A 25,253-nucleotide genomic window follows, 5' to 3' on the forward strand; every position below is an offset into this window, starting at 1 on the left:
AAAGTTGAAGTCAGTTGCCTATGTTATATGTCTAGAGCTCTTTTATCCCATGCTCTATCCCCCTCATTCCATACTTGTGAAGTCAATTTTAAAAACTCAAATATTAGCATTCTATTTATTTCTACTACATTTCATCTTCATTTGATTTAGTCTGATGTTTTGTCAGGATCTTGTCTTTCTGACAACCTCATGATTTGTCAACATCTTGGTATTACAATAAATGAATTTGGAACTAGTTGACAATGATAATATATCCAAAAAGGATCAGTGTCTATAATGTCCAAGCTTGCTCTCTGGAGGGCCTCAGAATTAGTCAGAGTCAGAATAAGTCAAAGTCCTTGGTCTTTAGGAGGAGAAGTGAAGGAGGCAGCAAGCTGCTATGTGGCTCCTCAAAGATGGATCCTGGCCTCTGGATTCTGAAGCCTAAAGTCTCCTCTCCTGACCGGGCTGTGGCAGAGTCTGACCCTCTCTCTCTGACCTCCAATCCTTGCCTCTGATTACCTCACCACCAAACATTCAGCTGGGACCAGTGGTGAGGAGAGCCATCACATCACCATATCATCCAAATATATGCTTATAGAACCATTGTCTCACATTGAGTAGGTAATTAGCCTTAAGTACTCTGCTGTCTTAGATTCAAATATACCTTTTCAGAATTCCAGCCTTCTATAAGTGTCATTGTAAAAGGAAGTGTTTCTAGTGGACTGCTCTAGTCTCCTGTCCTTGGCCTTGAGATGGTTAATATTTTTAATTCTGACTTGGATTAAGACATAGATAGACATTTATCAAATTTGCTAAAGACAGTAAATTTCAAAGGTATAGCTAGTACACAAGATGATATTTGAGCCCAAAAGATGACTAGAATATTGGGCTCAGTTCTAGAAGTTGAAATTTAATAAGAATAAATGTAGAATCCTATATTTAAGTTTTTAAACAAATTTTCAATTTGTGTGAAAAAGATTTTGAGATTTTAGTGTACTTCAGTGATATGAGTGTCAATGTAACATGGTTGCTAAAACAGTTAATTGGATCTTTTATTGTGATAATAGAAAGGCTTAGGGTCCAAAAAAAAAAGTATTAAAAGTTTTGCATTTTTTTTCCAAAACTTATAAAATAGATGAACCAATGTTTTGGTTTGAAAGATGGTATATCTATCTAGTTTTATAGAAGTTTATAAGACATTTAAGGAGAAGGTGATAGTCCTTTTTTTATTTTACTCTCATCGAACTATGACTGTAGTATGTTTAGTTCTAGATAAAACATTTTAGGAATGGTGCATTCACTAGTTGGAGTGTGAATACTGAAATTGATGAAGAAATTAGAAATCATTACATACATTGGCTGAAGGAATGGGAAATGTTCAGTTTGTCAGAAGAGGACATTTTGGGAACATGATAGCTGTCTTTAAGAATTTTAAGGGTTGTCACCTTGAAGCGAGAACATGATATAATAGAAGGTGAAACTGGATTTGGATCTAAGAGGACTGGGTTCAAATTCTTTGGTAAAACTTATTACCTGTATGACCTCACATGAGTTCTCCCTGTACTTCTGTTTCCTCATCTGTAAAATAAGGGACAAATTGAACTAGGTGATCTCCAAGATCTCTTCCAGCTCTAATTTATATATGAGTTTTTTTTCATAGACTCCTTGAATACTTGAGACACTACTGGGGTCATCTTTGTCAGCTCTGTCATCTGATACTTTGGTCAGAAAATTGCCCTCCTGTTCCTTCCCTCCTCCAAAGCATGTTCTTTTCATCCACTCTTTCATTGGTTGGTTATTAAGAGCTGGGTATATGCTTTATACTGTGTGGGCACTAGGGATATAAAAATGAAATTATATAACAAACAACATGAATGCAGATAAATAAACACATGTTATATACAAAGGCAATACAGTGTTACTTCCTAGAGGGAGACCACCAACAGCAGATAGTGGCAGATCAGAATAGATGTACACACTACATATTTAGAGCTAGAAGGGACATAAAAATCTTCATCTTTACTGATACTGGGTAAAGCTGGTACTTATTGGCACCTCCATTGCCTATAAGTATTTCTGGGTCAGAATTTCAGGGTGGAGAAGAGGAGCAGTTGTGCTCTATTACAGAGAGCAAAGCCAAGAGAAACACTGGAGCTTGTAACTGCAAGGGACTTATGGTCTTTCCTGAATAAAGATCAGAACACAGACCAGGAGACAGAGTCACTTCATTGGAAGCACTGGAAACTTTTACAGGACCTCATTTTCTCCCTCCAACTAGTTCTGAAAATAGCAGCATGAGAAAGCCATAAGATTGGGACAGTGCCTCTTTTACCGTCAGGAGAGCAGATCCCAACTTTAACAAAAAGTTCAAAATTAAGAAATAGACTGGAAAAAATGAGACAGAACATAATAATAAATAAAATACAATTTTTGTTCCCAGAAAGCTATGGTAGCAGGGAAAGACCAAGACACAAACTCAGAAGAAAACAGATTAAAGCCCAAACTTCAAAGAAAAATATTAATTGGACTAAATCTCAACCAGAATTCCTGGATGAGTTCAAAGAAAGAGAAGAATGATTAAAAAAAAAAATTGGGAAAAGAGATGATAGTAATGCAAGAAAATTAGCAGGTTGGTAAAAAAGGCACAAACATTTATTGAAGAAATAACACCTTAGAAACCAACTGACCTAATTATAAAAGATGCACAAAGATTCATTGACGAAAGGAACTCCTTATAAAGCACAATTGACCAAATGGAAATAAAACCATAAAAGCTAACTTGAAGAAAATTATTCCTTAAAATTTAGAATAGGGAAAGTAGAAGCTAATGACTCTGAGACATCAAGAAACAATAAAGTGAAGTCAAAACAATTTTAAAAAGGAGGGAAATATGGACTATCTCATTGGAAAGACAATTGACTTGGAGAATAGATTGAGGAGAGATAATTTAAGAATTAAATAAATTACTAGAAAGCGGTGATTAAGAGGGGTGGGGTGGGGAGAGGGAGCCTGAATCATATTTCAACAAATTATAAAGAAAAATTTCTGATTTCTTAGACCCAGAGGATGAAATAGAAATGGAAAAAATTCATCTATCACCACCTGAAAGAGGTTCCCAAATGAAAATTCCCAAAATGAAAACCCAAATTTCAGAGCTTCCAAATTTCAAGGAGAAAATGTTGCAAGTAGCCAGAAAGAAACAATTCAAATATTATCATGTTTTAGTCAGGTTCACACAAGATTTCGAGACTTCCATGTTAAAAGAACAAAGAACCTGAAATATATTCTAGAAGGCACATATGAGATAGGAGTAGAATCAAGAATAACTTATCTAGCAAAATTGAGTGTAAACCTTCAAGAGAAAAAAAGGATATTTAATGAAATAAAGAAGTTTTGAGCATTCCTGGTGAGGTCCTGAGCTGAATAGTAAAATTGACAAATAAGATTCAAGAGAAACTTAAAAGGCAGACATGATAGAGTAATTCATAAAGGATTCGACCAAGTTAAATTGTTCCCTTTTAAATAGGAAAATGATACATGGAACTCCTGAGAACTTTATCATTATCATTATTAGGCAGAAAGTTTACATAGAGAGCATGTGTATGAGTTAATTATTTTGTAATAATCTACAAAAAATAAAATAAAGGGATGAGAAAAAGGGATGTATTGAGAGAGGTAGGATGAGAAATATATTCTTATATAAAAGAAGTGGACAAGCAAGAGCTTTTTTTTTTTTTTTTTTTTTTAAATAGTATTTTATTTACAGGTTATATGCATGGATAACTTTACAGCGTTAACAATTGCCAAACCTCTTGTTCCAATTTTTCACCTCTTACCCCCCACCCCCTCCCCTAGATGGCAGGATGACCAGTAGATGTTAAATACATTAAAATATAAATTAGATACACAATAAGTATACATGACCAAAACGTTATTTTGCTGTATAAAAAGAATCAGACTCTGAAATATTGTACAATTAGCTTGTGAAGGAAATCAAAAATGCAGGTGGGCATAAATATAGGGACTGGGAATTCAATGTAATGGTTTTTAGTCATCTCCCAGAGTTCTTTCTCTGGGCATAGTTGGTTCAGTTCATTACTGCTCCATTGGAAATGATTTGGTTGATCTCGTTGCTGAGGATGGCCAGGTCCATCAGAACTGGTGGTCATATAGTATTGTTGTTGAAGTATATAATGATCTCCTGGTCCTGCTCATTTCACTCAGCATCAGTTCGTGTAAGTCTCCAGGCCTTTCTGAAATCATCCTGTTGGTCATTTCTTACAGAACAGTGATATTCCATAATATTCATATACCACAATTTATTCTCCAACTGATGGACATCCATTCAGTTTCCAGTTTCTAGCCACTACAAAAAGGGCTGCCACAAACATTTTGGCACATACAGGTCCCTTTCCCTTCTTTATAATCTCTTTGGGATATAATCCCAGTAGTAACACTGCTGGATCAAAGGGTATGCACAGTTTGATAACTTTTTGAGCATAGTTCCAAACTACTCTCCAAAATGGTTGGATTCGTTCACAACTCCACCAACAATGCATCAATGTCCCAGTTTTCCCACATCCCCTCCAACAATCATCATTGTTTTTTCCTGTCATCTTAGCCAATCTGACAGGTGTGTAGTGGTATCTTAGAGTTGTCTTAATTTGCATTTCTCTGATTAATAATGACTTGGAGCATCTTTTCATATGACTAGAAATAGTTTCAATTTCTTCATCTGAGAATTGTCCATATCCTTTGACCATTTTTCAATTGGAGAATGGCTTGATTTTTTATAAATTAGAGTTAATTCTCTATATATTTTGGAAATGAGGCCTTTATCAGAACCTTTGATTGTAAAAATATTTTCCCAGTTTATTGCTTCCCTAAGCAAGAGCTTTTTCAATGGAGAGGATAATGGTGGGGAAAGGTGGCCAGCAATGCTAAAACCTTACGTTGAAATGGTTTAAGGAGGGAAAATACATACACAGTTGTATATATGCAACTTATTCAGTAGGGAAATATGAGGGAAGAATCTGAGGGAAGTGTGTTTGTGGGGAGAATGATAAAGGGGAAGGTGGAATAAAGGATTAGTGGTTAAAAAAAATACTTTTTTGGAAGGGACAGAGGTGGGGAGAGAGAGATAAGAAAATAAACTGATATTGTAATACTTGCTGTTTAGGGAATCAGGGAGTAGAGAAAGGAGAGAGAAAATTTTGGAACATAAGGTTTTGCAAGGATGAATGTTGAAAATTATCTTAACATGTATTTTGAAACATAAGAAGCTATTTTAAAATTTAAAAAGAAAAGAAAAAATGAGATGGAGGGAACAACACAGTAACTGTAATTGTGATCATGAATGGGACAAGCTTATCCATAAAATGAAGCAGAGAGCAGAATGAATTTAAAATCAAAATCCAATAATGTGCTATTTACAAAGACATACTTGAAACAGAAAGATACACAGAGTTAAAATAAAAGGCTGGAATAGAATCTAATATGCTTCAGCTGAAGTAGAAAATGTTGGGGTAGCACTTATAATCTCAAAGCAAAAGCAAAAGTAGACCTAATTAAAAAAGATAATCAATACGTTATGTTAAAAGGTACCATAAACAATAAAGTAACACAAAAAAATATACAGCAAATTTCTTTGATGAAGGCCTTATTTCTCTAACATATACTGAGTATAGAACTGAGTTAAGATTATAAAAATAAGAGCCATTCCTCAATTAATAAATGGATAAAGGATAAGAAGTTTTCAGAAGAAGAAATCAAAACTATTTGCAAGCATTTGAAAAAAATGCTCTAAATTCTGACTAGAGAAATGCAAATTAAAACAACTCTAAGGTATTTCACATCTCACATCTGTCAGAAATGACAAATGCTGATAGTAAGTACATCAATAAACCATTGGAAGATTTATAAAGTGGTCCAACCATTCTGGAAAACAATTCGGAACTATTCCCAAAGGTATAGAAAACTGCTGCTTCCTTTTTGATCTAGCAATATCATAACTAGATCTTTATCTCAAAGATATTAAAGGAAAAGAACATATATGTACATAAATATTTATAGTAACTCTTTGTAGTAGTAAAAAAATTGAAGGAATGCTTGTCAATTGGGAATGACTAAACAAGTTGTGGCATATGATTGTGATATGGAGTACTATTGTCTTGTGGGTAATGACAAAGGAGATGATTTCAGAAAAACATGGCATGAACTGATAGAAAGTGAAGTGAGAGGAACTAGATTGTGCACGGTAATAGCATGTTGTAGTGATGTTCAACTAAGAAAGACTTGGCAACTTCGATCAATACGATGATCTAAGATAATTCTAAAGTAGTCAGAGAGGAACTGATAAATTTTAAGTATAAATTCTGGTATAATTTTCTCTTTTATTTTCTGCAGTATGGCTAATAGGGAATTATGTTTTGCATGATATTTCACATGCATAATTTAAAAAATATTCCCCCCAATTATATCTAAAGAAATTTTTCAACATTCTTTTTTTTTTTATTATTTTTCCTCTCCTTTTCTCATGAGACACCCTCCCTCTTGACAGTAAGCAACTTATCCTAAGTTATATGTGTTCAATCATGCAAAACATATTACTACATTAGACATGTTATGAAAGAAGACAGATCTCTAAGGGGTGGGAGGAAACATGAAAAAAATAAAGTGAAAAATTATATGCATTAATCTGTATTCAGTTAAATAATGAGTTTTGTAAGAAAGCTAGGGTCTTTGAATTTATCAAAGACTGAATTATTTATGGTCATTTACTACTGTCTTGTGTACCTGATCACTTCCATTGATTTTTTTTTTTTTTTTGGCTGAGGAAATTGGGAGTAAGTGACTTACCCAGGGTCACACAGATAGAAAGTATTATGTTAAGTGTCGGAGACCAGATTTGAACTCAAGTCCTCCTGACTTTAGGGCCCATGCTCTATGTACTGTGCCATCTAGCTGCCCCAATTCAGCACTCTTTCTTAGCTAGTACTATAGTTTTTATGAATACCACTTTATAATACTGTTTGAGATTTGGTATGGCTAGGCCACTTTCCTTCACTTTTGTTTTCTTTACTCAACAAGATTACTGTTAAGATAATTGATAATCAACTCTGATGGACTTGGCTCTTTTCAACAATGAGGTGATTTAGGCCAGTTCTAATGGTCTTGTGGTAGATAGTCATGGAGAGAGTCATCTGTATCTTGAAAGAGAACTATGGGGACAAAGTATAGATCACAACATAGTATTTTCACCTTTTTTGTTGTTGATTGCTTTCATTTTCTTTCTCACTTTTTTCCTTTGATCTGATTTTTCTTGTGCAGCATGATAAATGTGGAAATATGTTTAGAAAAATTGTATAAGTTTAAGCTATATTGGATTACTTGTTGACCAAGGGAAGGAGATAGAGGGAAAGGAGTGAAAAAAAAATTGGAACAGGAAAAAATTTGCAAGGGTGAATATTGAAAACTATTTTTGTATGTATTTTGAAAATAAAGATTCATTAACAAATAAAACAAAATAATTGTAGACAATGTAAAATACTTGGGGAATCTCCCTGCTAAGATAAACCCAGATACTACATTCTATACATTAGAAAACATTTTTCATGCAAATACAGATCTAAATAACTGGAGAAATATTAATTCCTCATGGGAGGACTGAGTAATATAGTAAAAATGACAATTCTATCTAACTAATTTGCTTCTTTGGTACCATATCAAATGATCAAAAATTATTTTATAGAATAAGAAAAAAATCATAACAAAATTCACCTAAAAAAACAAAAGGTCAAGAATATCAAGGAAATTAAAGAAAACAATGCTCAGTTTCCAGTTTCTAGCCACTATGAAAAGAACTGCCACAAACATTTTTGCATATTACCTCTTTTATGATCTCTTTGGGATACAGACCCAGTAGAGATACTAATGATCCAAAGGATATGCCCGGTTTGGTAGCTCTTTGAACATAATTACAAATTGCTCTCTAGAATGTTTGGTCATAGAATGGAGTTCACAACTCTGCCAACAATGTATTAGTGTCCCAGTTTTCTCACATCCCCTCCAAAATTTATTTTTTTCTTTTCCTAACAGTTATTTTTAAAGGAATTTTTCTTTCTATCTATCTAGTCTTGCAGGACTTTGTTAGTAATTTATAAAAATATTGATGATTTATATAGATTTATCTTATATCCTGAAACTTTGATAAAGTTAATTATTTTAACTAGTTAGTTGATTCTTTAAGAATGTACTAAATGTACCATCACATCATCTGCGAAGAGTGATAATATTGTTTCTGTTGCCTATTCTAATTCCTTCAATTTTTTTCTTCTCGTATTGATATATTTAACATTTCTAGTATAATATTGAATAATAATGGGGATAATGGGTATCCTTGCATATCCTTAATCTTATTGGGAGAGTTTCTAGCTTATCTCCATTACAGGTAATGCTTGCTGATGGTTTTAAATAGCTACTGATTATCATTTTAAGGAAAGTTTCATTTATTCTTATGCTTTAAAACACTATTAGAAATTGGTATTTTGTCAAAAGCTTTTCCCGCATCCATTAAGATAGTCATATGATTTTTGTTGGTTTTGTTATTGATATGGTCAGTTAACGCTGATGAATTTCTAAATACTAATCCAGTCCTGCATTCCTAAGATAAATTCTACTTAGTCATAGTGTATGAGCCTTGTGATATAATTGTTGTAATCTCTTTGCTAGAATTTTATTTAAAATTTCTTCATCATTATCATTAGGGAAATTAGTGTACAATTTTCTTTTTCTCTTCTGACTTTTCCTAGTTATCAGGTAACCATATTTGTGTCATAAAAGGAACTTGGTAAGACTCCTGCTTCACCTGTTTTTCCAATAGTTTATGTTGTACTGAAATTATTAATTTTTAAATGTTTGGTAAAATCATTTGGGAATCCATTTGGCCTTGGAGATTTTTTTTTTTTAAAGGAATTCATTGATGACTCAATTTTTTTCTAAGATGAGGTGTTACAGCCAAAAAAATGGGAATAGATGGGACAAGATTATTGGGACAGGTTCGGTGGAGATGGAATAGAGAACACAAGGGTAAAGTTAGCTTTGGCATCAGAAACTAGAAAAAGGAGAAGAATACAGGGCATGATGTCCAGAGGTTTTGAGATATAGAATAGGGAAGGAAGAAAGGGGAGCTTGGGGCAAATGACCTCTTTTGCCAATGATATGAGATGAAAGGATTGCCCTGCCGAAGTGAGCACTCAGTTGATTAGATAACAGATTTGTAATTTACTTCTTCTGAAGTCTTTTTCCCATACAGATTGCGAATTAAGAGTTAAGAATGGAGAAGAACTAATCCAGGATTAGAATTTGGCAAGACATAGGTTCAAGGGCTTTGAGAACAGAGGAAACTGGTTAGCTAAATTCTTTATTGGAACAGGAGGAAAGAGAAGCCAGAACAGAATTCATGTTCTGGAAAAGCACTACTATAAAGAATAGATTTAGTAATAATGAACCACTGGGAGAGATGGAAGGTTATGTTAGAGGAATTTCCTATTCCTTGTTGGTGGAAGTGAAATGCTTATGGATAACAAGGATGGTTAAAGGCATGCCTTTCTTTATATGGCTGTTATGTAGTGGAAGATGTGTGTAAGTTGGTCAACAAGCACTTACTAGGTGATTAGATTATTATGTGCCAGGCACTGTGCTTAAGTGCTTGGGGGAGAAAAAAGAGAAAAGCACAATTCTTGCTCTTAAGAATCTTAAACATTCTTCCCCTTACAAGTACTTGTAAAGATAGTTTTTAGCATTCATTTTTGTAAGATTGTGAGTTGCACATTTTTCTCCTCCTTTCCCTTACCTCATCCCTCCCTAAGATAGCAAGCAATCAGATTATAAGCTAACATGCACAATCATGATAAACATTTCCATATTAATGATGTTGTTAAAGAAGAATCAGAATAAAAGGAAAAGCCATGAAAAAGAAAAAACAAAACAAAACAAAAAAGTGAAAGTAGCATGCTTTGATCTGCATTCAGTCTTCATAGTTCTTTCTATGATGTAGATGGCATTTTCTAACAAAAGTTCTTTGGAATTGTCCTGGACCATTGCATTGCTGAGAAGAGCCAAATCTACCACAGTTAATCATCACATATTCTTCTTGTTACTGTGTATAGTGATCTCCTGGTTCTGCTCACTTCACTCAGCATCAGTCCATGTAAGTCTTGCCAGGTTCCTCCAGAATCTGACTGCTCATCATTTCTTATTGCACAGTAGTATTCCATTACATCCAGACACCACAGCTTGTTGAGCCATTCCCCAAAGAATGAGCATCATCCCTTTAACCTCCAACTCATTGCCACCACAAAAAGAGCTGTCACAAACATCCATGTCCATGTGGGGCCTTTTCTCTTTTTTATGATCTCTTGGTCTACAGACAGGTGTGGTATTACTGGGTCAGAGGGCATGCTTGGGCATAGTTCCACACTGCTCTCTAGAATGGTTGAATCAGTTCACAACTCCATCAACAATGCAACAATACCCTAGTTCTCCCATATCCCCTCCAGCACCCATCATCTTCTCTTTATGTCATCTTAGCCAATTCAGTCACTGTTTCAATTTGCATCTCGAATCAATAGTGAGGATATAGCATTCTAATGGGAGAAATAGTGAAAAAAAAAATCTTACAAAATATATCAGTATAAATGGAAGGTAATTACAGAAGGAAGGCAGTAATGCTGGGTAAGACTGAAAAGTCTTCCTACTGAAGGTTAGATTTAGATTGTCTTAATGGAAGCAAGAAAGCCAGGAAACAGAAATAAGGAACGGGAGAAATACTGGCATGGAGCACAGCTTGTGAAAAGGCACATAATCAGCAGTTGGACAGTCATGTTCTAGGGACATCAAAAAAGCCTGTGTTGCTGGATAGTAAAATATTCAAGAAGGGAGTAAAACATAAAAAGACTAGGAAGGTAAGAAGGGACTATGATTAAAAAAGGCTTTAAGTGCCAAAAAGGATTTTATATTTGTTCTTGAAGGAAGTAAGCCTAGGTACTTTTAGGCAGTGAAAGTAATCAAAAGAGGATTTTTTAATAGTCCAGGTAAGAGATAGGGGATAAGATAGAGGTATTTTCAATGTAAAAGCGATAGAATTTAACAGTATATTACTTTTTTATAGTATATCAGTTATATACTGATATAACAGTATATCAACTTTTTAAATAGGGGGCCAGTTCACTGTCCCTCAGACTGTTGGAGGGCCGGACTATAGTAAAAACAAAAACTTTGTTTTGTGGGCCTTTAAATAAAGAAACTTCATAGCCCTGGGTGAGGGGGATAAACGTCCTTAGCTGCTGCATTTGGTCCGTGGGCCGTAGTTTGAGGACCCCTGGATTAGATATATGTAGGGAAGTGCAAATGAGGAGTTGAGAATGATATTAAGGTTGCTAACCTGAGTGATTGGGAAGATCTTGGTATCTTCAATAGTTTTGTGGAAGTCCGAAATGAGGGGAAGGTGTGTTTGGCAGAAAAATATCTGTTTTGTTTGGGTTGAATGTAAAATCAGTCTGTCAGTAAGCATTATTAAGTGCCTCCTAGAATAGGCATGATAAAAGGGGCATTTTGCTAGAGAATATGGATGGGGTTGGATCAAAGGTGCATGCAGATGGATTTCCCTTCTCAAGAAAGGCTACCTTATCCTGTGTTTTTAATGGAAGTCATAGGATTTGAAGAGGCTGATGAAGTAGGAGATTAGAGTGTTTAAGGAGATATGTCTATCTCTCCTTCCCTCTCTCTTTCTTCACACACATAGACACACACACACATGTATATATAGATGTGGCCGTAGATCTCTTTCTATATGTGTCTTATATTAATTTGTCTTGCTATTTAAATGTCTTCCTAACATTGAAAATCTGTCAGAACAAATAGTAGTTGGGAGAAGAGGAGAGAATTTTCTGGTAAATGACTTCTATAAGTTCTACTCTTATTCAAAATTAGGACAGTCTTGATTAGTTGTTTTGCTTAGGTTTTAGTTTGCTACAAATAATGTCATATTCTTAATGTAAACAGACATTGCTGCTTGCTGTCTTCCAGCAACAGCTGTAGCCAGCTGAAACTTCCTGGTATATTTTAGTTAGATATGGAAGACTTGTTCTTTGCAAGTGGTTTTTTTTCCCCCTAATTTTTTCAAACTATTTTTATATTTAATTTCAAAATTTCCCCCTTCAACCTCTTCCCTATCTATTGAAAAAGCAAGCAATGTTATATTGATTATACATGTGAAGTTATATGTAGAACATATTTCCACATTAGCCATATTGCAAAAAATAAAGTAGGAAAAATGTTTCAATTTGAACTTAGTTCATCAGTTCTTTCTTTAGAGGTGGGATAGCATTTTTCATTATGAATCCTTTAGAATTGTCCTGTATCTGTAAGTATTCTTTTAATTTTTTTTTTTTTTACAACCAGTAATATTTATTTCAAATAATGGAATTTTTACTTGCTTATTTTGCTTCTGAAAAGAAAAAAAAACATAAAAAACCCTGAGTATTTGGATGAGGGAAATTGAGATACACAAAATGTATGCCTTTCTTTTAAAATAAAAAAAATAATAAAGTAGTATCAGTAATAGCCACTGACTTGCTTGCCTTTCCTGTCTTCTGAACATTCTGCTTTTTTCTTTGTATTTTTAAAAGATTTCATTGGCACACTTTTTTTTCTAACATCATTACTCTACTCTATTCCTCCTTCCCTATACAAACCTTCCTTTGTAATAAATAAGTATAATCAAGTAAACTGATTTTGTGTGGTGATGGTTCTAGCTGGAAATATATGCCTCATTTTGTACTAACAGTCCATTACTTCTCTATTATTAAGTGGAAAGCATGTTTCATCCATAAGTATTCAGATGTCAAGATTGATCAAAGTTTTAAAGTTTTTCAAAGTTGTTTTCCTGCATAATATTTTAGCCATTTATGTGACTCATTCTTTTGGATCTGCTCTTTTTGGTCTATTGTTAGTCATATCTGACTCTTCATGACTCTTTGGTTTTCTTGGCAAAGATACTGGAGTGGTTTGCATTTCTTTTTCCAGCTCATTTGACAGATGAGGAAACTGAGGCAGAGACAGTTAAGTGACTTTTTGATAATACATGGTTGTATAGCTAGTGAGTGTCTGAGGTCAGAGTTTGTACTTAGGAAGATGATCCTTCCTGACTCCAGGCCCTACATTCTATCCATTGTGCCACCTAACTGCCTAGTTCACTCTGGACCTCTTCATACATGTCTTCAAAAGTTTATCTGAATCAGTCTCAATGACCTCTTCTTCTTCTTCTTCTTTTTTTTAACACAATGCAATAATATTCTGTTACATTTATATATCATGATTTGTTCAGCCATTTCTCAATTGGTGGGTGTCCATTTTGCTTTTAATATTAGGACAGATTATTACTATAAATATTTCTATTCATATCAGTCCTTTTCTTCTGCCTTTGCTCTTTTGTGGCATATGACTAGCAGCTGGCTCAGAGGGCATGCATAGTTGAATGACTTATGGAGCATAGTTCCAAATTGCTTTCAAGAATAGTTGAACCAGCTGAACTCTACCAGTTAGTAAATCATGCGACAGTTGTCATTTATCTTAGCCAGTATGATAGGTATGATCATTTCAGAATTGTTTAAATATTCACTTCTCTTATTTATGATTTTTGGAGCATTTTTTTTCATAGTTGTTGATAGCTTTAATTTCTTTTGAGAACTGCCTGTTTCTAACTTTTGATCATTTGGATCAATTGGAGAGTGACTCTTGTTCTTATTATTTGTTTCATATACATCATATATATATATTTCATCTATTGCATGAAAATATCTCTCCTATCTTATATACATATATTTCATATATTGCATGCCAGACCATTATCAGAGAAATTACTGCCAATATTTTTTTCCTCAGTTAATTTCCTCAAATTCTCATTGTATTGATTTTGTGTGTGCAAAACTTTATGTAATTAGATTGTTCCTTTTTTCTTTTATGATCTCTACCTTTTGTTTGGTCAAGAATTCCCCTATTCATAATTGTGAAAAGGATCTCCTTTCCTTTCTTATATGTTTATATTATACTATTTTTATGGTATGAGATGTTGGTCTAAGTCTTTGTTCAGAATTGCTTTCCATTTTGCCTAGCAGAACCTCATGAGGTTCTTGGTTGTTAGTTGATCTTGGACTTATTGTGTATTGTACATTGTTTTGATTCATTGCTTCTAGTTCTTATGTACCTAATTTGTACCATTGATTCCCTTGCCTCCCTCTCCCCTCTTTCTAGTCACATGGTTTTGATTACTTTTTTGTAGTACTTTGAGATCTGGTATTTCTGGCCCTCTTCCTCCTTTCCCCGGCCATTATTTCCCTAGGGATTCTTGACTTTTTGTTCCTCCAGATGAGTTTAGTTTTTTTTTGTCTAGGTTTATAAAATCCCTTTTGGTAATTTGTTATATTGTTCAATATTTAAGTTAATTCATTTGATAGAGATTGACCTGTGATTTCATAGGAACTCCTCTTTGAGACAAACTCCCTTTAGTAGTTCAAGTTGGCACTTTCTCTTTTACCTAAGAGGCTTAAAGAGTTGCTTAGGCAGTGAGAGGTTGATTGGCTTCCCATAATTCACACATCTTCTTGGCTTTTTGGCTTCCTTTATGACCCATCTCTAATTTCACTGTCTGCAAAGAGGCCTTTCTTGGTTTCTTCCTCCATAATGCTTTTTCCCTTCAAGATTGCTATGTTCCATTTACTCTACATACTTACTGCTTATATGTACCTAGTTATTTAGATGGTGTATTCCCCAGTGGAATGAGAGCTCCCTCAGGACTGGGACTGTGTTTTTGCCTTTCTTGAATGTATCCCCAGAGCTTAACACATAGTAAGCATCTATAACGTGTGTAAACTGACTGACAGCCAGTATGTCAAGAATGGGAATTAAACAAAACAGGTTTTTCGTTCTGTTGTTCTACATTTCATATTTAATTTAGTTGGTATTATCATTGCTGTTATATCAGCATGAGCAGTTTTTTAAGACCTTTATTTCTGTAATGAATATTTTGTATTTATATTCCTATAATTCTCTTGTCTTGGTAAATGGACTGCCAGATATTTTATATGATGTGTAGTTATTTTGAGTGGAATTTTTTTCCTTCTTTTTCTGCTGAGTATTTTTGATAATACATGGAAACCCTGATAGATTAAAAAAAAAAAAAATAAAGCCCTTTTACTGAAATTATTTCATTATTTAGCTGAATCTCTTAGAATTTAAAAAAGTAAATTAAACATTATCATTGCTAGGTTTCTAGCTTAAAGATATCTCTCCCAAAAGGAAAAAGGACTCACTTGTACAAAAATATTTATAGCAGCTCTTTTTGTGGTAGCTAAGAATTGGCAATCTAAGGGCAGCCTATCAATTGGAGAATGGCTAAGCAAAAGCTGTAGTTTATGATTGTGATGGAATATTATTGTTTTATAGGAAATGACAAGCAGGATGACTTCAGAAAAACCTGGAAAGACTTTTATGAACTGATGCATAGTGAAGTGAACAGAATCAGTAGAATATTGTCTACAATAACAGCAATATTGATGAAGAATTGTGAATGGTTTAGCCATTTTCAGCAATAGGAAGATCTAAGACAATCCCAAAGGATTAATGGCAAAGCATACTGTTCACACTTCCCAGAGAAATAACTGATTTGATTCAATATAGACTGAAGCATAGTATTTTTCACTTTTCATTTTTTTCTTTTGAGTCTTGTATAGAATGACTAATTTAGAAATATTATACATACTATATATGATTGCTTACTGTCTCGGGGCAGGGGAAGAGGGCAGAGAGAGGAAGAGGTAGACCTTGAAACTCAAAACTTAAAATAAAAATTTTTTTAAAATAATAAATTATATATTTTGTGAAAGGTGACTGTTTTGTTTCTTAGCCTATCTTTATGCTCTTATTTTTTTTTCTGTCTTATTTATCTAGCATTGTTAGAAGTATATAAAGTAATAGTAGTAATAATGGACATTCTTGCTTTACTAATCTCAGATCTTATTGGAAAGTCCCTTTACAAAACAATACTAACTTTTAGTTGTAACTACTAGCACAGTACCTGGTATATGGTAGGTGCTCAGTAAATTTTTATTACAAATGACTATACTGTTTATCATAAAAGGGAGTCCCTTTGTTTTCTAGGTTTTTAATATTTTAAACATAAATAAGTATTTTTAATCAAAAGCTTTTTTTTTTGCATTTGTTGATAGATAATGTGATTTTTGTTTTTGTTAATATGGCTCATTATAGTTTTATAAAATTAAACTAGCCCTGCATTTCTGATTTAACTCCAACCTAGTTATAGTTTATAATTCTTTTTAATATGTTGCTATACTCTAATATTTTATCCAATATGTTTCTATCAGTATTATTAGAGATACCACTCTATGATCTATCTCTTCGTTTTCTCAAATTGCTTTAGGCATTGGAACCATATTTGTTTCAATTTCTTAATATCAGATTGCTTTTAATATCCATGTCAATTGTACTAAAGTGGAGATTGAGATTCTTACAAATATTATAATATAGCAGTATTTAGTTAAATCACAGTAAAAGAAAAAAAAAATTATTGTGTTCTATAGACAATGCCCAATCCTTCCCAAATCTAGCATCCTTAATCATCTGGTATGTTGTGATCTGCCTAGTTTTTAATGAATCAGTATTATTTTGTACTTGTTGTAGTGCTTTCAGAGAACATTCTTATGTGTCATTGTCTCATTTGGTACTTAGAACTGCCTGTTTAAAGTTAACAGAAAATGAAGGGATGTTATGGCAAATGACTTGTCCAAGATTATAGTAAATGATGCTAAAGCTGGGATTAAAATCTAGTCCTCTTGACTTCTTGTCTACTGTTCTTTTCACTGGATGTGGCTCTGTTTCCTTCAGTGAAATGAAGCTCAAGAAGGTAAAGTTTGTTGCTAACCTTTTTTCTTTGCAAATATAAAGTGTGTACTTTTGGTTATTGTTCTCATTTCATTTTGTTGTCATTCATAGTTGTAATTCTGAGGTATGCTAAAGATTTGAAGAAAAACAACAATTTATCCCCCTCCTCAGGGACCTTTTATACATTATTTTCCAAGAATTTTGATGTTATAGGAAGACTTTTGGGGGCAAGGGTGGGATGACAGCTTCTTTGTGCCAAAAATTGAGAAGACTGCCCACGTTACATCTTTATGGCAAAGATCTCTGATTTTCATTGTTGTGACTACAAATATCTGACACAATTTTAATCTATCTTTGGCCTTAAAAATGAAAAAAGCTGATAGCATTGTGTCTATTGCATGTGAGAATTTATTTGACTTTGGTATGAGAGAACACACAAAACAGCTCTCAATTTAAAAAGCCTCAAGGTGTGGGTAGTTAACAGTTTTCATCAGTATCTGGATGAGACAAAATTGGTAAATGATATGGATTTTGCCTCTTTCTTGTCTTGCTCTGACTACTTATTTTACAGCCACGCTAAGGGGGTAAAATAAAGTTAGTTCTAAGTCCTTGATTGATTCTATAATGCCAGTCAGAACTTGAGAGCTTGATATTTTTTGATTAAGCCCTTGAAAAAAAAGTATGGGGGAAATGAAGTACAATTGTTTGAAGAATTAGTTCAATCTCAAACAACCGTTCTAAAATATTTTTCTTCATCTACCATATAAGGAACCATATTGCAACTAATCATAGATGAAATTTCATAGCATCATTCCTTAAAAATGATGTTATAGATCCCCTTTATTTTATAGACAAGAAAACTCTTAAGCTTGGAGAAGGGGGGTAATGGAAAAGAGTTAACTGACATAGTATCACACAGAGATAGTAAGTAGTAGTGGTTTTTTTAGTCTTAAATTAAAATACCTTCTGGTTTGCATAAGTTAGTAGTGTGGTGAAATAAAGAGAATGGAATTGGGGTGAAAGGATATGGAGTCAAATCTTAGCTCTCTTGCTTACTACCTATATGATTGTGGGTTAATCTTTGAAAAATGAGGAATTTAGACTAGATGTTCTCTTTTTGTTCTGTAAGAGCTTTTGATCTTATAGATTATTGTTAATTAGTTTATTATTTAATTAGTTCATTATTTCTAAATCATTCTAAAAAAAGTGGGATCAAAAAGATTTATAGCAGCTTTTTTTTTTTTATAGTGATGAACTAGAAACTACAGAGATGCACCCATCAAGTGGAGAATGGCTAAACAAATTACAATATGTGAATTTACTTTCACATGGAATACTTATTATGGTTCTGAGAAATAAGGAAAGGAATGTGTAAGGAAACTTGGAAAGACTCAACAATCATTTGAGGCATAGGGAAATGAGCAGAATCATAACAGTTTATAGAGGAACAAGAGCATTGTCAAGACAAACAACTTTGAAAGACCCTATCGACACCGTAACCAGTCGAATTGATTATGACAGATACTAAAGACTTCTCCAGACAGAGAGAGGTGATGGATTTAAAACACAGAATGAGAAGTAGGTTTATAGCCATGAACAATGTGGAAATTTGCTTTTCTTCACTAAGCATGTTTGTTACAAGAATTTTCCTTTTCTTTTAAGTTGTGGGGAGTAGAAGGAAGAGAAGATATGTTTGTCAATTGAAAAAGGAAAAAGAAAAAACCTATTAGAGAGACAGAACAGTTATTTCTTACTAATTCCCCTGGTTGTCCTGTCATATAGAGGACAAAGCTTCTTAAACCGTAGGTTGTGACTCCATATGGGGTCGGGTTACTGAATGTGGAGATCATGAAATAATGGTTTATTATCAATAAATGTTTGATTTGTATACCTATTTTATTTATCTGAGAGTCTTGAGTGGAAAAAGTTTTAAGAAGCCCAGATTTAGAGGACTATTACTGTTTAAAGATAAGATGAGATAGTTTTGATCATCTCCCCAAATAATGAGAAAAGTTTGGGACAGGAAGATTTTGACAAGAAACTTGGGGTTATTGTAAGTAAATGCCCTGAAACTGTATTTGAAGGTGTTTATTTTTGCCTTAATATGTTGTTTTCAAGACTTTCCTGTGAGAACCATTAACCTAGCTAGTCAAAAAAGCAGCAGACAAAGAATTGAGGCCAATCTTTACCTCCAAATTTTTCAGTAATATGTAAAAAGGTTTGGAATTCTGTTTTCCTACAGGATTAGTGAGTCAACAAAGATTTATTTATTAAATGTTTACTACATGTAATAATTGTGCTAAGTAGATTCAAAGAAAGGTTTATAGAAAAAACATCCCTTGTCCTCAAGGAGCTTATATTCTAATATGACAAAGTAGATCATATGTAAATATCGAGATTATGTACAAGATAGATAATAAATGTGTGTAATATACACCTACAAATCTATATAGAGGGAGGGAAGGGCAGAATAGGAAAAAAAAGGCATGTATTTTGAAAGGGGAAGAAAGGCACCAGAGTTTTTGCTTCCTGGATTTCTGTAGGTGAGATTTGAGCTGAGTAGTAGGAAGATGGGGAAACTAAGAGGCAGTGGGGGGTGGAGACTATCTCTCTAAAATTTGTGGGAATGTGTGTTTAGATATGTTACAGTTATTTATTGCTGTAATTCACAGGATCCAGATGCTTCTCAGATTGGCAGGTCCAGAATAAGCACTGGCTGTACGGATTTTTGAATAAAATCTTTAGATAATTGAATAGTTTTAGTTGAAAATGACCCTTTATAAAGGCATTACATGTGGAAGTTTTTCCTAGGGTTAGAAGACAGAAATCGTGTAGTATTAATTCAGATTTACAACTTTTGTTAAACTGAAGAAAGGTGAACTACTATATTATATTTCTCCATTTCCTCCCCTCTACCTGAATTTCTTTTCTGAAGTTGTAGGTAGCGCCATAGTATTTAGGGAGGATTAATTAGGGACAATTTCTTGTATCCGTCTCTAAAAAAGGGTCTAGTCTTCATTTTCATATTTAACTTTGCTGTTCCCACATTTTAAAACACCATTTCCTTAGGAATTCTAGACCCTATTTTCCCCCCTGCTTATTCAATGATAACTTCTAAACAGATAACTTTTGACAGTGAGATTTAATTTATGGCCCTTGCTCCAAAACTGAATTTTAAAATTCTTCTCTGGTTTAATGAAGTTCCTGTTTTTTTCCTTGTGGCTGTAATCTTCATCCAGACTGGGAGACAGTAGAGTGGAAAGAGCCCCAAGTTTGAGGCTCAGCACCCCCTTTTATTGTATTGCCTCAGGCAAATTGCTTTACCACTAAGTCAGTTTCCTTACCTATAAAGGGGGATATTAATGTGATTAATTATCTCATAGTGGAGAAGATGAAGAAAGTGGAATGAAGAAAGCATTTTGTAAATTTTCAAGTAGTATGAGAGGTTTGATATGTATACATTGGTAAAGAGTTGTTTATTGGCAGATGGAAGCTGATGAAATTACTGAAAGCTACATTTTATTTAGAACTGGGGAATGAGTCTCTGACTGAGAGCAAATTTCATTGGAGTTATATATGGCTGGAGAATTGATTGAATTTTCATTTGGAATTTGTGTTTAATAGAATTTGGTTAAACAAAAGAACTACTAAATATATGCTAAAAATAATTCATTACTAGGAAAATCAGTGATTCGCTTCAGTCTATTGGTTGAATATTTCACTGAGTCAACATCAAGATAGTGGTGGTAGTGTACCTTTGAATTAGGCATTTTGCTTAATAGGTCACAGATTTGATACAGAAATATAAAATGCCATGTGTGTATAGAATGAGACAGGAATTTAATTTCAGTGTACCCATTTGTAGTTTGAAATTTAATGATGGTTATAATATGTTCAGAGATATCAAAATCTCCCATTAGTTGAATTTTTTCTCCATGTGCCCTGTTTTTTAAAAAGAAGACCAATTGCAATAAAATAATTGAGGATTCACTTTTTAAAACATTTTCCAGGATAGACTACGGATGATACACTTTAAGTCTAATCTCCTATACTCTTTATGTTACCCATCTATAGATTCTTCTTTTATTTATTATTGATATTCATAATTTATTAATGATATTCATAAGCATGACTCTGAGGCACCGGGGCATTCTGTTACATTGTCATTTACAAGATAATATTTAATAATTCAGCAAAGTGCATGAATATGTTTTAGGATACATGCTTATAATAAATCATAAAACAATAAAAATGTTTATAAGTTATTTGACCGTCTGGCCAACTCTAACTTAAATATGAATTTGAGTTGTCAGTAACCTCTTTTAAAACATAAGCAGGACGGTTAATTGAAATTTTGTAGTATTGAATAAAAACACTAACTTGACTTTTAAAATTGAATGCTGAAAATTGCCCCCCAAAATACTCTTGGAATATTTTGCCTTTATTATTTTAGCTTTTTAATTTATGAGAATTTCTGATCATTTCAGCTTAGTTTAATCACTAACTGTGAGCAGTGATGAAGTAGAAAAGAAGATGTATGGTCTTGGACAGTGGGGTGAAATACTATATAAGACTGAGTTTTGGAGAGAGGAGTGAAATGGCAACACTATTTGTGCTGTACACTTTCTTTGTGTGGGCTTGTACCAGATTTGTGAGAAGGTGCTTGATGCTCTTTTTGATGCTTTTCTCTTTGTACTTCATGTTTTATGTTTTTCATTCTTTAGGATATTGATACCTGCATCTCACAAGACAGCTTTTAGGTGGAATTAACCTAAATGGTGATATAAAATTCTGAGGAGAGTCTCTCCTTCAATAAACACTAACCCTGTGTTGTGCTTTTTGTACTATTATGGATACACAGACAAAGCCAAAACAGTCAGACCTCCAGAGTCTTAAAATCTTTTTGTTTGGTTTCCAGCCTTTTATAGAATAATATTTGCTTTAAAGACAGTTTTTTTTTTCTTTTAATTAATTAATTAATTTATTTAATAGCCTTTTATTTACAGGTTATATGCATGGGTAACTTTACAGCATTAACAATTGCCAAACCTCTTGTTCCAATTTTTCACCTCTTACCCCACACCCCCTCCCCCAGATGGCAGGATGACCAGTAGATGTTAACTACATTAAAATATAAATTAGATACACAATAAGTATACATGACCAAACCGTTATTTTGCTGTACAAAAAGAATCAGACTCTGAAATATTGTACAATTAGCTTGTGAAGGAAATCAAAAATACAGGTGGGCATAAATATAGGGATTGGGAGTTCAATGTAATGGTTTTTAGTCATCACCCAGAGTTCTTTCTCTGGGCGTAGCTGGTTCAATTCATTACTGCTCGATTGGAAATGATTTGGTTGATCTCATTGCTGAGGATGGCCAGGTCCATCAGAACTGGTCATCATATAGTATTGTTGTTGAAGTATATAATGATCTCCTGGTCCTGTAAAGACAGTTTTCAAACACTGTCAGATTTTTTTTAAACTTCCTTGCTTTTTTCTTCTTTCAAACTAATAAGTTTGTTGTTTCAGATTCATTATAAAAGACATCTAACCTAATCTTAATGAGGGGGGAAATGATCTTGCAAACAAAACAAAGCCAGTATGATTCCTTCAGAATTTGGAAGACAGAAGAAAAGGATATCATGGACTCTAATAATGATTTGGATTTAGGGAATCAGATACAAGTAAAACTTCTTAGACTTGGTTCCTTTTCTCTTAAACCACCTTCAAAGGTTATTGTGGGGGCAAGGATAGAAAGAATATAGGAATATAGGTAGGGCAGGTAGGCTTAGATATCTGTCTATCACAATGTATTAATTTGACAAAACTTTCTGGTTTGTCTCTGTTTAATGTCCCCCATTTACTTTTAGAGATTTATGGTTTTGTTGATTAACCAGATAGGTGGTAATGATTTCCTTTTCAAAAACTATAGAATGATTAACCTTGAATAGGTAGTAACTTGTACTCTTTTCTCCACTAATGCTTTGATTTTATCTGAAATGAATAGCATGAGAGGATAACTGGATTGTGCAATCTTCATTTCTTCCCTTTTTTCTTTTCTCTTTTTTGACTTTTGTTTGTTTTCTTTGATGAGCTAAATGATGTATATAAGTATTTAATAAATTTTCTGCAAACTTGAAGCTTGTCCTGAATGCAGATTACCTAAAGGGAAAATGTACTAATTGTTGGCATTTATTGTGGCTTTCTAATAATAGATGCCAGTTTTTCACATCTTAGCCAGATTTTCTTAGTTCAGAAGTTGATCAGAGGGTATGAGCTAATTGCAATTTCTTTTCTTTCTTGTTTTAAAGGCAAATTGGGAGTGGTGCCGAGAAAAATTTCCTTACTAGATGACATTTCATCGCAATGTCAGATCGTTTGGGGCAAATAACCAAGGGAAAGGATGGGAAAAGCAAGTACTCGACTCTCAGCCTATTTGATAAGTATAAAGGAAAGTCAGTAGAAGCTATCAGAAGCACAGGTAAGAAGGCAGAGAAACAAGTTATTTTCCTTAAATAAGGATCTCTAGACTAAAATCCATAAGAATGTAGTAATTACTATCACACTAGCTCAAGCCACTATGATCCATGAAGTCTGTTGTTCTGTTTTAACAGTGGCAACAGGAACATGTGGGAAATCATGATTGCTCCTGTGACAAAAGGCTTTGAAAGTTAGAGACATTCACAATATTCCTAATTTGCTATTCTGGGATGTTTTCATGAAAATCATTGTATTTGCCTGTATAGCTTCTTGGAATATTGAGCTCTCTTAAGTGCAATGACTTGTTATTTGTCCTGAAAGAAATTTAATTCTAAGATTCAGAGATACCAGCCCTTCCTCCCAACCCTTCTTCTGTAGTCTCCATCCCTGCCATCCTGAGCAAGTCATTTAATCTCTTTGCCTCAGTTTTACTCATCTATAAAATGAGAATAATAGTAGAATTTTACAGTTATAGTAAGGATAAAATGAAATAATTAGATCAATAAAGTACTATTTAAATTTTAGTTTCAATTATTATTATATAGTGGACAAATCCATATTTAACTTTTAATACCCATAATTTTTTAAAATATAAAATTCAATAATTTCCCTTTATAGACTAGAGTCCAGTGTTTTTTTGCCTATCAAAAAGGTTTTTTTTCTAAATTAAGGTTATAGAATAATTCCAAACTTAACATGAGCCATTACAGGGAGACCAGGAAATAAGATTTCTACATCTTTCTAGTTTCTAGCAATAAAAAGATGAAAAATAAAACCGACAACTCTCAAGAAGCTTATAATCTGATAAAGAATTATGATTATAATTTCTCCTGTGTTATTAGAATCATTTTCACTGAAAGTGACTTCTTAATTTTGTTATGCTTTGATGCTTTTGGATAGAGCCACTGGGCTTGGAATTAGGAAGACTCATTTTCATGAGTTCAAAACTGGCCATAATACTTCTTAGATGTGTGACCCTGGGTAAGTCACTTAACCTGGTTGCTTCAGTTTTCTCATCTGTAAAATGAGCCGAGAAAGAAGTAGAAAACCACTCTAGAATTTTTGCTATGAAAATCTCAAATGAAGTCAAGAGGAGTCAGACATGACAGAATGACTCAACAATAAATGTTTTTGTTTGTACTTGTGATTCTACTCTTTGTTTTTGTGTTTTAAGTCACTATTATTCAGAATTTGACAATGAACTCTTGCTAGAGATTGTTGGCTTTTGTTGGCTTTTACCAATCTTTCCTTTCACAGTTATTCCTAGACATGGCTTACAGAGTCTCGGGAAAGTTGCCACTGCCCGGCGAATGCCGCCTCCTGCAAACCTGCCAAGCTTGAAGTCTGAAAACAAAGGAAACGACCCTAACATCATTATAGTGCCCAAAGACGGAACAGGATGGGCAAACAAGCAGGACCAGCCAGACCAAAAGAGGTAAGGCCCACTGTTTGTGTATGTTGTCATAGACTTAGATAGAAAATGTTTGTTATCTTGTTGGCTCAGGTCACACTGTTTCCCAGGTCTACTTTTCCTAGTATTTCCAATTTTGGAATTGTAACTAAAGAAAATTAGATTGAAAAGTATCTTCCTTTTTAGTTTTCAATTTCTATGGGTGATTCTTGCTTCTTGAATTCACTTTGCCTATATGTTAAGAGTTTGATGGTGCCATTTAGTGAATGGAAGAAATTTTTATGAGCAATATGATTTTTAAAGTAGTTTTTGTTTGCCCTTAAAGCAGACACTGGTCTCATAGAGAAGACCTGTCACCCCCAAAAGTTTCTGTAATGACTTGTTCTATAATGTTTCTAAGTAATGTATTGCAGAA

The 25,253-nt window shown here is 33.6% G+C and overlaps 1 protein-coding gene across 9 annotated transcripts in view; it reads left to right on the forward strand.

Moving 5' to 3' along the window:
* PRRC2B (proline rich coiled-coil 2B) overlaps positions 1-25,253 on the forward strand; it is a 113,892-nt gene that overhangs the window by 34,115 nt on the left and 54,524 nt on the right. For all 9 annotated transcript variants that reach the window (XM_031954858.1, XM_031954861.1, XM_031954863.1 and 6 more), the window contains exons 2-3: positions 23,259-23,428; positions 24,685-24,862. In XM_031954858.1, the coding sequence (XP_031810718.1) occupies positions 23,314-23,428; positions 24,685-24,862 (293 nt within the window). In that variant the 5' untranslated portion in view covers positions 23,259-23,313. The remainder of the gene's footprint in view (positions 1-23,258; positions 23,429-24,684; positions 24,863-25,253) is intronic.

Source organism: Sarcophilus harrisii, chromosome 2 (genome assembly GCF_902635505.1).
Source record: "Sarcophilus harrisii chromosome 2, mSarHar1.11, whole genome shotgun sequence".
In the NCBI taxonomy this organism is placed as follows: domain Eukaryota; kingdom Metazoa; phylum Chordata; class Mammalia; order Dasyuromorphia; family Dasyuridae; genus Sarcophilus; species Sarcophilus harrisii.